The sequence below is a fragment of the Neospora caninum genome, chromosome V (assembly GCF_000208865.1).
Source record: "Neospora caninum Liverpool complete genome, chromosome V".
Lineage (NCBI taxonomy): Eukaryota > Apicomplexa > Conoidasida > Eucoccidiorida > Sarcocystidae > Neospora > Neospora caninum.
The window spans coordinates 2,505,601-2,523,197 of NC_018391.1; the positions used below are offsets into that span (position 1 = coordinate 2,505,601).

General features: G+C 52.3%; 2 protein-coding genes across 2 annotated transcripts; one reads left to right on the forward strand and one right to left on the reverse strand.

Annotated features, from left to right (window-relative positions):
• Positions 1-2,891: 2,891 nt before the first annotated feature.
• NCLIV_015170 (putative EF hand domain-containing protein) lies at positions 2,892-14,035 on the forward strand (the record flags this gene model as incomplete). Its single annotated transcript, XM_003881707.1, has 17 exons — positions 2,892-2,967; positions 3,220-3,334; positions 3,594-3,838; positions 4,349-4,430; positions 4,789-5,072; positions 5,448-5,700; positions 5,907-6,080; positions 6,388-6,538; positions 6,739-6,815; positions 7,464-7,562; positions 8,766-8,893; positions 9,589-9,602; positions 10,273-10,369; positions 10,917-11,457; positions 12,327-12,933; positions 13,331-13,407; positions 13,825-14,035. 17 exons carry the CDS (start codon positions 2,892-2,894, stop codon positions 14,033-14,035), a joined length of 3,231 nt encoding a protein of 1,076 aa, XP_003881756.1.
• A 998-nt stretch (positions 14,036-15,033) lies between these two features.
• On the reverse strand, positions 15,034-16,901 carry NCLIV_015180 (ATP synthase, related; the record flags this gene model as incomplete). The annotated part of the gene is made up of 3 exons (XM_003881708.1): positions 15,034-15,129; positions 15,623-15,727; positions 16,344-16,901. 3 exons carry the CDS (start codon positions 16,899-16,901, stop codon positions 15,034-15,036), a joined length of 759 nt encoding a protein of 252 aa, XP_003881757.1.
• Positions 16,902-17,597: the final 696 nt, after the last annotated feature.

A 17,597-nucleotide genomic window follows, 5' to 3' on the forward strand; every position in this document is an offset into this window, starting at 1 on the left:
GTTTCCCTTGCGTCGTCCAAGAGTGCTTTTTTAGGTGGCAGCTTTTCCCAGCTTCGGCTTGGAGAAGGACTCCACTGGGCATGTTGGTATCGATGTTTCTGTCATCAACACGACTTCTTTGCAACTGCCTCCTGGAACTAAACGTCGCATCAGTTGCGAGTGTGGTTAGAAAGCGAGCTCAGCAAGGCCCTTGCAGAGGCTCTTTTCGCTGCGGTGGCAGCGACACTCTACTTGTTTGTGACGCACGTTCTTTCACGCAGCGTTAGTTAGCAATCTTGCAGCTCCGCGGCAGAAACGGTGCCGTTAGTTTTCTCATTCTCCTCGTGGCCCCGTTACCGGAGTCCCGGTTGCGTGAGCCTGTCCGAGATGAGGTTCCTTCTCAGTAGAGAGGCAGCTGCTGTTTCCGTGTAGAAATAGTAGCCAGGGAGACGAAGACACCGTACCGTTCTCGCTTACTCAGAACACGGGAAGTTTTGTTCTCCGAGCCGCAGTTTACGAACGCGGCAGTTCGGCGCTTCCAAATGAGTTTCATGGAGCAAGGCGCCGTCGCTAGGGCAGCGTTAGTATGTCGTGTGGGCCAAGCATCGTTGGCCAGTTTTTTTTTCCTCGGCGAATGTGTGGCTTTCACACCGCGCGTAGACATTTCTCTGCTGTTGATCCCTCACGACGCCTCTGATGCGGATCTACACCTCACAGCCCCTCTGTGGAATGACACTGGGGCAGTTCGAAACAAACGTTCACTTGTGTTCCGTCTACGTTTACCCTGCGGGGGCGTCCAGAGGAAAGGCAGAAGAAATGGAACACAGTGGTAGACCGTCTTTCTCTCTATGGAATGTGACGGAGTAATGCCACACAACAATGCCCTGACTCACCCCTCAGCACACCGCGGGTGCGAGTCTCACTCGTCGCACGTACATTCGACACATATGGGAGAGGCATTCATTCCTCGCTGAATGCCAGGCGGTAAGCAACCTAGGAGCAAACTGTCTCGTGAAAAGGCCTCGACATATTTGCTGGCAATCCGAGGATCTCGGAGCAGCAACGTTGCTGTCTGACTGGGACCTGTTCGATCGAGCAGATGCTCACTACATCGCTGGTGCTACACATGCGTAACCATTTTTTCCGGCAGACTCGAGGTGTAGGGGTCTCGACGAAAAGAGGATGGCCTGGTAACAGCTTTCACGGCACTGTATCTTTTGCTCCAGTCGAACAGACTGGATCTTGCGATATTGGCGAAAGTACCAGAAGCGAAACGATGTTCGGCGACGTAATTACAGTGAACAGCCCTTTATCTCGTCTCAGTCTCCCTACGAGCACCGGTGTTCGTGTACGTGTCACAAATCCATCCCAGCCGATTCGTTTCGGATCAGAAAAGATGATCGAAACGCACGTCAGTGTCGCGTTCTTACGAAACTTGTTCTTCATAGAGAAACACTGCTTCGTCACATGCATTGTGAGCGGCTACAGTCAGTGGTCTCTACCCCATCAGCTGTCAATGCTGGAACGGGGCCTTTTTCGGGCATCTTTGTAAGCCCCAGACAACAGTCTGCCATGACTGTAAGTAGAAACCTGTCGTACGTAAACAGTATTTTTGTAAAAGAAGGAAATACAGAAAGTTTTTTCTTGGATGTGCCTAGCTATTATCTCCTATTTAACGTGATAAAACTATCCACTAATTCCTCGAGCAAACAAAGCAGACATCATCTTACCTCCAGCAAGAGATGCCGCCAGTTCTGTGTGTTCGGGGGTGCGTACCTGTTTTTTCATTTTCGTCCTGAGCAAACGCGTGGGTGTCAACGAAACCTCTGTGAGGTTGCGGCGCTTAACCGAACAATATCCAATACGACAGTAGACGTTTCGCTGTTTGACTGAACGGCCTCGTTACCGGGCAGTCTAAAAGAAAAAATGTGGTTGCGTCTGCAGCCCCCTAGCGACTGTGCCGAACAGCCGTAGCTGGTGTGTTTTACCGTCATATCACATTATCCAAAATGGTAGCAGATCTAGCAGCAGAAGGGAGCTATACGCAGGCGGATAAGCACATCGCCGCACCGTAGCTTCTCTTGGAAGCCCACCCGATTCGGGATGTTTATACCTATCCTTGTTGCTGCCTACCTGCTAGGATTTTACCTATAGCCGCCCTGTCACTCTGTCCGTGGCCCGTTAACTCGCCTGTGCCTGCCGTTAAAATAAAGGCAGCTGCGCCCGGATCGGGCGAAATGAATGCTACTAGAACATCATGGGCCTGTCTTGGGTTACGCGATACTCTTTCATCCGCTTCTTGCGTCACGCCGCGATCCAGGAAGCAAAGGTATGGGCAAGCGATTTCGAAAAAGGCAACAACGTGGGGAATGGCCCTCAGGAGAGTTCTTCGAAGAAACGGGTGGCGTAGATCATCTGAACACTTTGGCGATGGAGAGCAAGAGTATGAGCTCTTGGAGTACGAGCTGACGCAAAAGAGTCGAAGGGGCATTGCTATCATGTTATGCAGTTTGACCCCCCCCCCCCCTCTCCTCGTGTTTGGTTATTGTTAGTTACTCACATCTGGGCAAAATGAGGTGCGAGTAGCATTGTTTCAGATATCGTCTCGCTTCAACTCACATAGTACGGACTGTGAGCAGGTACTGGGTGCCTAGCCAACCTATACGCGAGCTATTCCCCAAAACTTCAAACGCGCTATCGTGGTCCACACTCCGGAGCAACAACACACCTACGAAAGAGGGGGACTCCTGTTGTCACGCCTGGTGAATCTACTTTTCTCCCCAGAGCCACATTTTCATCCGCAGAAGTCGGGAACGGTTCTTTTGACTGTGTTGTTGTATCGGCACACAGTGCAATCGTGGTTCTTGACAGCGGTGTGTGTGTCGATGCAGCAAGAAATCCTGCGTCGAACCATGGCCGAGACGCCAGGATTCGAGCCGCATTCGGCATTCAGTGCTCTCGATCGCGAACGAAAAGGATTTCTTTCTCGTGAGTACCTTTCTATCGTCACGGCTGCTGGCACGAATCATCCGTACGCTTGTAGAGCGGGAGGGCAGTTTTCCACGAATAGCGTTATGATAGTGAGCCTTGTCGATGAAATTCCACGGGACACCCCTGTGAATGCTTTCTGCTTTTGCTATTTCAGTCCTATAACTGGTCAATTTTGTGCGGAAGCTGTCGCTCACTAGCATAGAACAACCCTCCCGTTGACACGCCACGTTTGTGTCGGCTTTTTCCTAGAGGACGACTTCAGTGTCTTTCTTAAGGCGAACGGACAACACTTCGCAGAGAATGACGTCGGCAACCTCCTCGAACGCCTCGATGTGAATGCGGATGGCCGCGTTGGTGTTTACGAGTGAGTCTACTATTCTGACTGGTGGCTAGGACACGCGATTTAGCGTAGACAAGGCACAACATGAACACGTGGCAGGAGTATTCTTCCGTGGTCGAGACGCGTTTGGAAATCGAAAACAATTACGTAAGAGGAGCTGAAAGGCCGCAGGAACACGCACTCGTCTGTCACTTGACTTGCTTTCCGCTGCTCTGTAGGCTGTTACGTGCTCCATGGAAAACGTTGGTTTATTTTCCCTGAATTGCCTTTTCTCTGACTGCAGCTTCGTCGCTGCTGTCATGCCGATGGATAAGCTTCCCCGATCAGTGGAAACAAGCCGAGGACAGCGAAAGGGCGCGGGTCTTGAAAAAGACGCAGCTGAGTGTCTCGCCCTCTTCTTGGCCTGCGAGATCAAGCTTCACGCAGACCACCGCCGGAGAATAAGCCTCCTGTTTGCACAGAGAGACTTCAACATACGTGAAGCCTTCGATCTGTTTGACTCGGATTTCACAGGCTTCATGCCTATGGGTATGAGCAATTCATGCGGAAGCGCCAGTCGTAGTCAGGAACGCTTTCCAGGGTCGTTTGCTCCTGTGTCGTTCCGGTGGCACGAATGTTGTGGTGTGAGCTCATTCTCATACATACGTCAGGGCTGATATCGTCTTTTCCGACTTCCGAAATACGATGAAGTGCTCGTAAGCACAGAACCACCATCGGTTCCGTAGCCCACTTCCGTTTAGGAGACTTCTCCCCTCTTTTAATAGACCAGCCGACATAGGCTGTGGGTTTAAAGTGCCCCCATTCTTGTCGCGGTATGCGAAAAAGCAGACCAAGTCATCCGCCTGCTCGGTGTGTGGGCGCTCCGACGCCGGTGAAGGAATCAGTCGTTCTGAACAACCTGTGTATTTAGATTGAAGAGATTTTCTGTAGCGGAAGAATAGTAGTGAGGCGAGAATTGTAGACGCCGCCTTTCACGATAATGTTGTACCGGAAGATTACCCCGCTCCAGGGTGATATCTACTTGCCTTTCCGGCGCAGGTCAACTACTAGAGGTGTTCCAAGACCACGCCATGCCGCTGACGGAAGAAGAGGCAAAAGTGCTCTTCTCGCGATTCGACAGGTAGGGCCCCCACTCTGTTCTCCGCCATCGTGCTGCTGGTCTGGAACAAGTTTGGTCGACGCTCTTAAGCCGACGACCGGAAGCAAAATCCGTCATGCCCCCCCTATGGCAGCACAGTGGGCGTGTGCACCGTCTCTCGCCCCTCCCACGTTCTTTGATATCAGCATTCAGTCAGAACCGAAGCAGCTGCCTGCATTCATGAGATTCTAAGCTGGTCTTCGCCGATGTACACCTCTCGCGGTAAAGCATGTGGCCTGACCAGTTTGCAGTTCACAAGAGATGCCCTTCCCTTTTAAACGATATCCTGGTTCTTTTTAAGCAGAATGCTAGATCGATGCGTTTTTTCTTTGCGACTCAGGGACCGTGATGGCTTTCTTTCCTTCCCCGACTTCGCTGGCATCTTTTTCAGCCCCTGTGAGATGCGCAGATTGCGGCTTCCGGACTTCACCAATGTGACGCCACCACGATTGCTTTTTACGAACATCAAACTTGAGACCATCCTCGGGCGAAACGTTGTAGACCTCCCCTTCGGCTATATGTGTGATAAACATGTTAGCCTGGAGGCTCAGCTGAAAAAGCGTAGACCACGCCTTATCTCAGAACGACCGTTGGTGGATCCCGATGCCCTCGACACATTCGTAAGTAAGCTATCCAACGATCGCAAAAGCAGATCTTGTACAGTGTCCTCAGCACGTAAGAATAAACGGTGGGATGCCGAAACTGCGGGCGGTTGTTGTAACCGTGTCGATTCCCGTTCCTCTGTGTGGAGTTTGAGAGTTTCGGGATGCAGCTACGCAGTTGTGAATGCCAGTACCTCTGGTGATGCGATCAGCATTCAGCACTGTTGCTTGCCACCAAAGCGGATGACCAGAGGTAATGAAGCCGTGCTTGCAAATCAGGTCCATGCCGCTGTGGAACTCAGAGACAGAACAGCGTCGCGTCCAGATGATGATGCCCGTCTGAAACGATCGCTGTAGGTGTATCGTGCATGCGTCTCCCCTCGACAGACGTTGTCAGACCACATTAAAGGCCATGAACCTTCGGGATTCCCCACCAAGAAGTTACTCACTCCTCCCTTCTGCTGCGACTTCTGTCGTGCCGCGAGCCTGATCTACCCTTCAAAGAGAGCAATCTACCTTTGGCCGGAAATTCCCGTGGTTCGCGCGTGCGGCGACGAGGGACCCTGTCCAAAAGCCGTGGCGGTTGCATTCGAGGTGGAGATTTGCGCTGCCAGGGAAGTGGAGAAATGCCGGAAAGAGCTGGCACTCCGGTACGAACGCTTCCACGGACAGAGGTCCAGGGTGTCGCAGCAAGCGGTACACTCGCTGGCGGCAGAGAAATAGCCATTAAGTGTTATCTTATCAGCCAGATGGGCTTCTCGCGGCTGGTGAGCTTGCAACACGCCCCAGATGTAGTCTCTCATCTCAAGCAGTAGTCTTTATTAATGCTATCCTTCGCTCATGGTAATGTCCTCAGGCAAGACTTCTCGTTAGTGCAATTCTGGAAACTGTTTGACCCGAAGAACAAAGGATTCGCGACAAACTTCGAGCTCAGAAGAACTCTTGCTGCTCTAGGAATCTCCATCCCAATCCTTGTCGTTAATCTATTCCTGAAACGCTATGGCTCTGCGAGCATAGGGAGGGCCAAAAGGTAGTTACACACTGATCGAATACGCACCGCAGCCAAATTATTTCGGGCGATTTGGGACACTGGAAGCGTGCGTAAACTGTTCGGGAGGCAGGGTACTGCAGGATCCGCCCTCACAGTGATTGCGCTCGAAGTATTTCCGTCCCACACATTAAACCATACCCATGGAAGCAGCTCTTAAACTCTCAGATGAGCAAGCATTTAGGCACCTGTGAACGCCGATGCCGAGGTATCACGCCCAGGGCCCTCTCTGACATGCATCGTGTATCCACGACGTCTCACGGCATTCGTCTTTCTGTGGAACGTTCAGAATTACGTACGCTGGAATGTGCGACGCTGTCATGCCTCAAGAAGCCCACGCATCCCGGTTTCTTCGGAATAGAGTGCCTGAATCAAGCTCTTCCGGTTTCGCGCGTGCCACTCTCTTCCACATTGTGGAACTGTTGAAGATGCTCATGCAAGTAAGGGGGTATTTCCGGCTGCTTCCAGCTGGACCTGAATCAATGCCTCTCTCGCCGGAACCTTCCTATAACACGCGCTCGCTTGTTCATTAAGTCGGACTGATCTACGGCGGTTTTTCTGTCGCTCGCTCGGAGACGTCCGCCCTGCCACGCTTCGCCCGACAACTGCCTGTTCACCATCCGCTGATTGGTTTCCTCAGGCGGAAGTTCTGGCGGAGTCAGTCCGCCATGTTTTCGCCTCTTCGACCATGTTTGCGTCACTACTGAAGTTAGACCCGTAAGCAGTGAACAACATGCCACCACAGCGGCCTAGCAAATGGTGTTCCCCCTTTTGAGAATGCCAGTATTCGTCCCGTTCTCACATGCAGTATTGACTGATGTGACTTTCCCTCACGTTTATCTGTACGTAACGCTGAGCCTGCTTCTTGGCTGAGATAGAGACTATCTTGCGTGATTTTGTTGTTGACGAGTTTGTCGTAAGCCCTCGCAAGCTAGTCAATTAATGTCAAACGGTGAGCATAAATGAATGTAAATATAATCGTGCCCGTATATGCCGCCGTTGCCGGATGAGATAGTACAATCACAGATCGCAGCCAATCGTTTGCTTTAAATGCGTAGTATTTACATATTCTAGTACTCATAATACATTGGCGGTTGCATACCCCTAGGCTGGCATCTAAACCGAAAACTGAATATTCCCTCCTTAAATAAAGATACCACTGGCGTCCCCTACTGCGACTATAGGTAGAAGTCCCTCCACTGCAGCAGCACGCACACTTTAACATGAAATTGAGGTTGCACCAACGTTTCAGAAAAACAGAATTTCATGGCACTCCACAATGTCGTTTTATTGCGATGCAACTGGCATCGGCAAGAGCGGCAACAATGCTGGGTTGTTGCTTACGCAGTGATGGCTTTTTCTCAGGGACAACCACGGCGTGATCTGTTCGAAAGCGATTGCTGACTATTTAAAATCCATGGGTGTCTTCGCCACTCAAAACGAGGTGTCGGGCTTGCTGGCTCGGTACGATAAAAAGGGAACAGGAGTCATGTCCTTCAACAGAACAACAGCGGAGATTTCTTGTCCTTCATTGCCTCATGAATGTGGATGAAGCCATGTCTGTGTCTTCCTTTTCGATGCATCACCTCTTTGCTGTCGTCTCATCAAGTGTAGCAAATTGAGGTGGGGTGCCTTGGTCTTCCAATGCGAAGCACGAGGGATTTCTGTTTTACCCTTGTTGTTCTGGAGCCACATAGTGTTCCGATGGTTTCTCTGGGTTCATGGTCTTCCTCCCGGGAACCAAACAGGAGCGGAATGTGTCCATCCTGTACTGAAGACTAAAGTAGCAGCCGCCCTGTGAGTATGGTGTAGTTTGTTGGCTGCGGTAAATGACAGGAGTGTTTGCGGACGAGAGATGCCGGCATATGTCATTTAGACAGAAGTGCTGGTGGTTGTTCTTTTTGTTCTCTCTGTAAGGTCTAATGAACATTTTCAAAGCTGGCAGTCGCGTAGTCGCCCGCACTGTCTAAATGATGAGAACGAATTCAGTTGCTAGTCTATGGCCCTACAGAGTTAATTAATATGACGGCATCGGGGTGGTTCTGTAGGACGGTGTTTGGAAGTCGCACTTCTCATTTCTGTACATTGCTCCAGCACCTTTTTTGTGGCGCCAACACGCTAACATGAAACCACTTGAGTACCGAATTGGGTCACAGCCGGGAACGTCTCTGGGCAGGGTCCGAATCATACGGCACCTGAGTTCTGCACTTCCGTGGCAAGTAGTCTTTGTCGCTAGAGACTGTTTCAGGAAGGGTTCTTCATTGGGATCTACGGAGGTTGCGGAGGGTGTCTATGCTTTGTCTTGTAACAGTGAGCAATTGAGCGGGATGGCTGTCATCCGATTCCAAACCGGTCTCACAGGAACATCTTCATCTCGTTTTCTAATATGTAGAATTAAAATACGCAACAAGCTCGGGGTGGGTCGCATGGGATGCAATTTGCCTTTGGAGTCGCACCGATTGTCCTGTCAGAAACGCAGAAGGCTGTTTCAGCGAACGTCCGAATTGGCGGGCCACGAAGCCTCTGACTTGTGCTGAAAGCGTTCACAGCTGCTGCATGCCTCTGTGCGCTCGCCTAACTGAGGAAATGTTCAAACGAGCCTTGTATGCGAGGTCGTGATCGTGCTATGTGAGAAGCTTGCCTTTGGGGGTGATGACGTGAAAGAAGAGTGGTCAAGATCACATGCGTGAAGGTGAGCACGATGAGTAGAGGCGACACATCCTTGTTGAACAGGGAAAGTGACGGAAGAGGCAGCTTCGATTCCGTGGTTGCGAATTTGCGTCTTCTATGGGGCGGTAAGAAGGGGTTTCCGTTGTCCTGTGTGGACTAACGCCGAATTCCGACAGCTCTCCCCTTACTTCGTCGGTCGGCAACATTTTTACAACTCGGGCTAGACATGTGGCTTATGAATCGTGAGATAAAGCACTTCAATCATGGGAGATACAATTGGAGAGGCGGAACGGTAAGTGAACTAGGTGGAGGTGGACGCACCATCAGAAGCGCCCCACGTCTGGAGGGCCCAGCCAAATAAAGGAGTTTCAGGGCTGCGGCGTCCCTCTATCCAGCGGACAGAAATCGTATCGCAATGAATATGCTCACACTTTAGCCGCGAGTAAACACGAACTGGAAAGGCTTTGAATCGGCGTCCGGATCGTTCCTTACCTGCAAGCGTATTCAAAGGCTGCGCGGAGGCGACTGTCGCCCGAGAGCCACATTCGTTGTCACGTCGAGCCCAGTGTCAAGCCCCCGATGTCGACTAATGCCTCAGCATCGAAAGCACGATTCTTTATTTTTCTTGTAATTTCAACGGTCGCTCCCTAGCGGCCCTTGCAGTAGATTTCCGCGTTTTCCTGACGTGGAAGAAGAGGACCTGCGGGTACATTGCCGGCGGAGGCGGCCTCAGTGACGCATCGCACGGCTCAAACCAAGATGTCGGCATTATGCAGCGTCACCAAGACGCTTCTTATGCGTTTTTTTTGCTCTGTAGCAGAGCTCGAGCACCAGGTAGAGTATCCTTTTCTAGGCAGTGTTCCTGCCCTAGGTCTGATTCCGAAATCGCTTTTGGACGCAATCACCCAGCTATTCGCTGTCCACAGTACTGTGATGTCAAGCTACACTTGGCATTCACTTGGACAGATTCCTTTACAGTCCCATATTTCACGACGGTGTGCTGAGCGACTCAGACTCATTTGAGGGCAGGTGCCTATGAAGCGAGAAGTCCCTTACTGCCCTCTAAGTTGCACGAGCTTTCGCCTGGATAATCTCTCGAGTCCTGAGGAACCTGGCGTTTTCTGCGTCACGCGTTTGTCTGTTTGGGGCGGGAATGGGTGCATCATGGGAATGCAGCTTATCGGTTGTTGTTCCCAAAAGACACCTGACAAAATTCGGTGTTGCCTAGAGGAACAGGGAGTCCTAGACACGGCGTACAGTGCTTCCAAGTAGACAAAGCCGGAAGCAATGCATCAACCACAGTAAACAAGGAACGTTTCGTTGGTATTTAGAAGAGATCTCCTGACCTGACGACGGTCCCGGCGTGAATATGAAGTGTCCCTGCTCCCTCTATATGGAACCGCAGCTGGCCGGTATCCACCTTGGTGGAGATGGGGGCGGCCGCAGGGTATACCCACCCGAATGCGCCCGTACGTCTCTGTCTGTACAAATTTTTCTCCTACAGCTTGATCGGCTGAGACAGCGACTATGCGAATATGAGTGCTTCAGTCCCCATGCCGCTTTCCGGGCAATGGATAGTTTCGGCAACGGGTACCTGACAGGTGACTGGAAAACACCACACTCTTGCACAACAACGGAAAAGCAACTGCAACTCGAAGGCACGAGCATACTACGGGGTAGTGGCATGCCCAGCACGGCAGGGTACCATGAAGGCCTTCTGTATGGAAGATGAAGCCGAACGCGGGTGTCACCCTGGCTTCGCGCGCCATGAGCGCATATGCAAGCGCGAGTGATTGATGTCTGGGATGCATGTTCAGGACAGGACCTGCTGAACTTTCTTCGCCAGCACAATGCCCTCGTAACAGAATCTGAGGTGTTTCACCTTGTGCGACAATTGGACTTGAACGGCGACGGCCGCATATGCTACTCCGAGTATGTCCGGCGTATTACAAAATTTGCTAGTTTGCCGGCACTCCTCGGGGAGCCTGTGCAACGAAATGAGTGTTCGATTTTTCTTTATTCTAGTTTATATTTCCGCACCTGGGGCTCGGAGGTAGCCGCGATCGTCGAGAGCGTGGACGTTATCATTTGCAGCTGCCTAGCTTTCTAGTCGTGAGTCGTATTCTCGCTCGATGTCTTATGTTGTAGAGTGGCATCCACTGCCGATTTCAAATCGAACCTATGATCCCATAAGCGACTTCACTTTCAATAGGGTTGTTTGGTGCGATGCCTGGCGGCTGATGAAGTCTTTCTACTTTGTGTTGGGAAACAATGCGGCTGCGTTCTCTTCAGTTCTTTCGAACAACGAGCACAGCCACGGAATTCTCTCCTGTTGCGTGATTGACGATTACGCGTGCAGGTTCCTCAATGCGTTACTGCCAGTGGACGCCACAATTCGATCTTCCCTTATTTCACGTGTTGACTGCGGACTGCACGTACATCTTCCCCATGACTGTTGCTTCTTGCTTGCGAATCTCCTGATGAAGGAGATCGAAGTCAACCGCGAGCTTGAAGTTCGGCGCAAAGTGCTCTTCAGTCGTCCCGATTTCAAGCTGCTGCTCGCTTTCCGTTACCTGGAAGAACCATCTGTCGGCCAGATCACACCTGCATCTCTCGCCGAAGTTTCCGAGGCACACAATCATCACATGAACGCCTGCGACCTCGAGCTCGTTTTCCGCCGCATGGATCGGTGAGTGTTTGCGAAGCTGAGGCCAGGGTGAAGCACCGGTGAGAGTTCGATTTTAGCACGCCCGGACGGTCGATATACTTTGTGCGGCGAGTGTGCTTGATTGAATCGCGTCGTTTTGTCGTGCCTTCACTCCGTTAACCAAACAGAGGTTGTCTGCAGTGGCTGTGTTCAGCCGACAGTTTTTATTAATGCTCTCCTCACGATGCGATTCTCCTTGCAGGGACCGAGACGGAAAGCTATCTTATCTCGAATTCGTTGAAGGACTACTAACAAATAGCTACAGCTCGACCATGTCACAGTGCCCTGTAACGCCTCAAACAAGCTGTGCGCCGACTACCGTATGCTTCCAAGAGCCGCATCACCATCACTTCACATCTCTCTGCGTCTGCAGAGACCCTCTGTGTCCTCGCACCTGCTCGCTGGCACTGGCGCGTCCGTCATCTGCGAATGCTTGGCGGTGCTATTTGCGAGTAAGCGAGAAGTTCCGAGAGTGTTGACCATGTGGCGCTTCTCCTGTCAGTCACGGGCCTCATTCGCCAATGCTAGAGAGCGATGCCCGATCTCCCCCAGCTCGAAGACGAGCATAAACCGTGACATAGCGTATTTTTGATCGACACGTCATATGATTTGCATCGACCTAGGAACTGCCACGGAACTTGGTTCAAGGTGTCGGGTTGATCCTATCTGCCGCTACCCCTTGCGGGGGTGCGCTTGTGCGGGGATGTGCGCCTACTGCTGCACTACCCCGTTCTCTGCTGTATCCTTCCCGTGTGCTTACAGAGTGCAAGTGCACGCCGTCCGTCGACGAGCACAAGCTATGATACCTGCTGCAGGTCGTGCGGGTATCACATCTGTGTGTGCCCCGTCAGTCATTGCCCAGGCGGTCCGAATTCGTGCTCGGTGTCGGGTAGCGACGAGTTCCTTCCTGACGTTTCCCGAGTGCTGGCTCGAAGTTTGAGTCCTTTGTGCGCCGGGCGCGGCAGATCGCTGGGGTCTTACGCGCGATCCTTGTCGCGCCGGAACTGTCCTGGCATAAGAAGCCCGCGATGCAGCCCGACTCGCGAGGTGACTCACGCGTTCGAACACCAGATCGATATGGAGCGGAAGCTCGACAAATACAGGAAGAGCCTTTCGATGAGGCCGGACTTTAATTTGCTCGATTTCTGGAGATTGTTCGACACCACTGGGAAGGGGTATTCAACGGCGAGGGAAGTGGAGGATGCTATGAATGCTCTGCATGTTCATGTCACACCTCATGAGGCTCACCTGTTTATCAAGCAGTACTCCAAAGCTGGAGACGGCAAGATCCGATACGTGGACATTTGCAACGCATTCATGCCGAAGGATCAACGCTACGCGGACATTATGCAGAACCGACTGCCGGATTACAGGCAGTACCAATGCATAAGCCCCCAGAAACACATGTCGCCGGAAACTCGAGATCTGGTCGCCGAGGTGTTCCACCTCCTCGTTGTGGTGAGGATAAAAGACTATCGCTCCGTTGGCCTCTACCCAATTGCCAAAAAGCATCCTCACAATGAGAATCAGACATTGCACTCCTAGCAACAGTTATGCAGCAATTCGATGTGGGAGTACGCGTTCAACGAGAGTGACGAGTTGCGCGAACACAATCGAACTTGGATCCGGTAAAAGACATTCAAGATCTAAACCAGTAGTCCAACTCGTGGAACTAAGGATACTTCTGATACCTTAGACAGCAAGACCTCCAATTATCCAATCAGTTGCCTCTGGATTTAACACCATCAGACTAGTACTTAATGGAGGGTACATTGTCCAAAGAACTCTAAGGTGGTACTACACCTCCAGCTCAGACGGTCTGGCTTCCTGCTTTCTCTCTGCTACGCATGTGCAGTCGGAAGTGCAATCTGAATCGATGAGGCATCAGTTCGCGTCCCACAATTTGTGGCAAACTTTCAAGCTGCTTGACAAGTAAGCGTGAAACAGACCAAACCAGCAGCGCATGCGCAACCCAGAAACACCCGTCCCCGAGATGCCGCAGTCGGGGGGGTCTCTTCTGTGTTCGTCGCAACTGCCTCTGGAACCACGACAAAGACGGTGATGTGATCGGCACGAAAAATCGATTCCATCGCACCTGCACCTTCAACAGGTGCTGCTCCTCAAAAAACAAAGTTGGCGCTGACCCGGCCAGCCCAGCGCCTCCCTGCGTCGATAAACGCCTGCTCTTTGCGAAATCAGGCGACGACTTGAAAGCCGTCCGCTGTAACAAATGTGCCGATTCAAGCGAAGGGAGTCAAAATGTAGACAAGCTTCCGGACGCACTCTAAACCTGATGGAGGTTCTTCATCCACTGCGGTTCGTCAGTGATTCGTGCGTTTGGAATCGCAGGGACAATGATGGATACATCACAGTAGACGAGTTCAAAAGCGCGTTGCGTGACAACAACATCTACGCTTCCGAGAACGAAGCCAAGGCACTCCTCGCCCGCTACGACACGTCCATGGACGGGCGCGTTTCCTATGCGGAGTTCGTCAATGAGCTCGGAGTTACCCGCTGCCCGCGCAATGTTTGCAAATTCGCGTGCACATGCCCGGTCTAGAGTGGGGGCGAAAAGGGGAACTCGACGACTCATCAGGCGATGTTGCTAGGCGTCCTTGCGAGAAGCGACACCCGAACAAGCCTACAGTCTATGCCTTTTCGGCTGCAGCCTTGACGGAGAGAGCGGCTGTTTTTACAGTCCACTGCGGCCTTTTTACCTCCTGCTCTCCATCCCTGTAATGTTGGCGGGTCGCCAGGAGTCCGGCATGCTTACGCTCCGGTTACAGCTGGCGTGACCAGCCTGTTGCGCGCCCGACACTTGTTGTGCATGTGTGAATTGTGGCTGCCGCATTTACTCGCCGTGGCGATGCCGGCTGTTTACAACAGTAGAGATTCGGTGAGGACAGTGGCTACATCGCAGACGGTTCGCCGACAGGAAACCAGAAGAGCTAGTCACACCACACCAGATCGTGACTCATGCGCCCGTCGCCTGCCGGGAAAGGCGTTGTCAAATGAGGCTCGAAGCGGGGGGATGCTCAGCGGTTGTGTGTTTGTTCGGACCCTATCTCCTGGCGACATTCACCGTGGAGAAGGAACTTCGAAATCGCACCAGCAAAAATGTGGCTGAGATATAGTCTCCCATTTTTTTCGGATTTTAAGGATTGCTTGCTCGTCTCATCCTTGCCCGAAGAGTGGCGCCACCGCGCGAGGTTACGGCACCACTGTTTCCAGCTGGGAGTTGATTTTTAAACACCAGTGCTTTTCTGTAAGGGGAGACGGAGAACCCATTCTGCGTTCCAAATTCCGTTTGGTTCCGAGGTTATCCGAGGTTACGGTTAGCATGCACAGTGCCGTCAAGGTCACTTCAAAAGTGAACCGAGGAACGGAGGAGCGCACTCAGACACAGCCCCACTCGGCGAGGTGCAAAGGAGAGACACGGCAAACTAGTTGTTCCTCAGTATGCTCGGACTCCTGATCACTCGAAGGGTAATCACTACTGTTAATGCAAGTCACTACCCGAACGTTGCTCTGGAAAAACAACTGTTCTCGCTGAAGAACTTAGAGTGGAGCCAGCAGCTGCGACTGCAACCGATCCAGGCGCGAAACGACGCTAAAGTCGAGAACCTGCTCGCCCAAGCGCACAACCAGACCTCCCTGCGAACAAAGCAGAAACAAAGAACAACATGGAAAAGGAGCGCGCAATGTCTGAAGCGAATGGAAAAAATCACACGAGAAACACGAAATGGCTGCCCACGGCATCGTCTGCACATACACAAAAATACATAATCGAAACGCCCACATGGATCTGAAAAAACCCACAACGCAGTGACAGAGTCTCCACTGGATCGATTGACTCGCGCCTTCCTCTCACGACGTCCACGTGGAGACTGTCTAGACACTGAATCGTGCACATGCGTCGGACATCCCCCCCTTCTTCGTTTCAAGCGCTGATCTCAAATCGAATCAGAAGAAACGAAACTTCAACAGGGCGGCGTCCTGCCCGTCTCCACTTCATGCAAATCTGTCATCACAACGCAGCCGCATATGGGCACGCGAGAGCAGTTTCGTCGACGTTTGCGAGGCGACACTTTTCCCCGAACGTCTGTGATTTTGGAAAATCACCACCCCGGAACGTGACTTTCCTCACCATAATCTGCGGGCTGACTGCGTAGTCGACGATGAGACGCGCCTGGCTTCCTGCTCTCTTTTGTAACGCCGCGACGATCTCCTTCTGCTGCTGCGCTGACAAGGGCTGGTTCAAAACGGAGCGTAGACACAGGGGAAACGTTCTTTGGGGGTTGTCGTAGAGACAGCTGGTCGCCAGCCCACTGACACCGTTCGGTAACACAGAAATCCGAGTGAAGTCTCTCACCAACGAATCTTCGTGCTGTTGCATGTACGTAGGTAAGCCAGCGCAGGTAAAGTCTGGCACATCTCGTGCAAATGCGTTCTCTTCTGTTCACGTAGCGGGCTCGATTCGCTAACAACTATACGAGGGAGACTTCTGTGTTCTACACATCAGAGCCTCACTCTACACCCCAAAATAACGGAAACAAAGAGGGAAATTTTCCTGTGCACAGACCGGTGTATGCAGCTCTGCGGAACACCTCATATGCCGTAGTATCGCGAACGAAAACAATTGCCCAAGGGCCCTCCCTTTCTGTATTAGTGGGTCCATGTGCGTTCATACTGAGACTCGCCGCAAAACTGTTACTGGAAGCAAAACAGAGATGTGACGGCTAGAGAAGACACAGACGCCAACGTCGTCTCGCCCTGTCGTCCTTGCTGAGCTTGAGGCGCTGTGCTTCACCTCGGCCGTCTCTCTCTCCCCTCCTCAGTTTTGTGTCGTCTCAGAGGTCGGCTCTTACCTTGGCGCTGGTGACGAGGCATTTGACTTCTCCCTTTTCTTTTCTGTACATTGCGTCAAACGCGTCAGCCACCCGAGCGAGTATGGGGAGTCGTTTGTTCTCAACGAGAGTCGTGAGGAGATTTCCAGTGAGGGCGTCGAATTTATATCGGTTAACGAGCTGCTGCAGGACGTCCAACTTCTGCTGTACAGACACCGCAGGACTATCAACAAAGAGACGAAATTCGCCGCTGTCCTTCAGCGCGTTTCGCACGCTCTCTAGATCTGCGTACACCTTCTCCAACTGGTTCTTCCTCTTGGCCACGCGGAACAGAGCAGACGCATATCGCCCCTCCAGCGTCTGACTCGCTCCGGACTCCTCCGCGGCACTGCTGAAGGCGCGCCGAGAAGAGAAAAGTGGAGCGGCCGAGAGAGGCGACGCGGGGGGAAAGCACGCGAGAGACCCTCCATGTGGGAGGGCGCGGGATCTCAGCGAGGAGAGGGAAGAGAGGAGCGAGAGCTGACCACGAGGGACAGCCGAGGCGAAAACCCGTCTGGTAGCGAGGAAGGGGGACGCCATTATTCGTCTCAGGGAAAAACCGTAACAGGAAATCTCGAGCTAGATCCGAAAAGACTCGGGAGGCAGAGTCCTTCCAGCTCTGGGGGCGTTCCGGACTGAAGCATGCAAAACACGACACAGAGTCAAGGTGAGGGGGAAGAAGGAGACGTATTTGTGCCCGTGACGAGGTGACCAAAGATCTGTCCCAGGTTCACGCTTTCGCTCTGTCGTTTTCTCTCCGCGGTTCACGGGTGACCAACCAGAACGACGTTGCCACAGGCGGGAGCATTCGGTGGCGTATGCATGGGAAAAGGGGAAAAGGGTGAAAAAACGAAACGCCTTTCACCACACCGAAAGACCAGACACACTGCCGCCACGCAAAGGCTGAAAAAGCGTTGATGGAACGGAGAAACTAAGAAGACAAGTAGACAACCACGTCGGATTCCCTTCGTGGGGAAGAGACTGAGAAGCGACGAACTCAGGCTGTCGCCGAGGGACGTGTGTGTGAAAAAACGAGGCAGCACGCGGAACGAAACACGAAGGAACCTCCCTTTTTGCTGACGTTACACAGGAGGAAATGATTCGAGTTTCAGAAAGCAATTTGCGACGGTGTACGCGCATGCTGTCGAGGCCGAAAAAGGGTGCGTAGTCACCAGAGACAGAAGCGGGCGCGAAGGGTTGCGCCTGCGCTGGCCAAAACGCCTGAGGCAACCATAG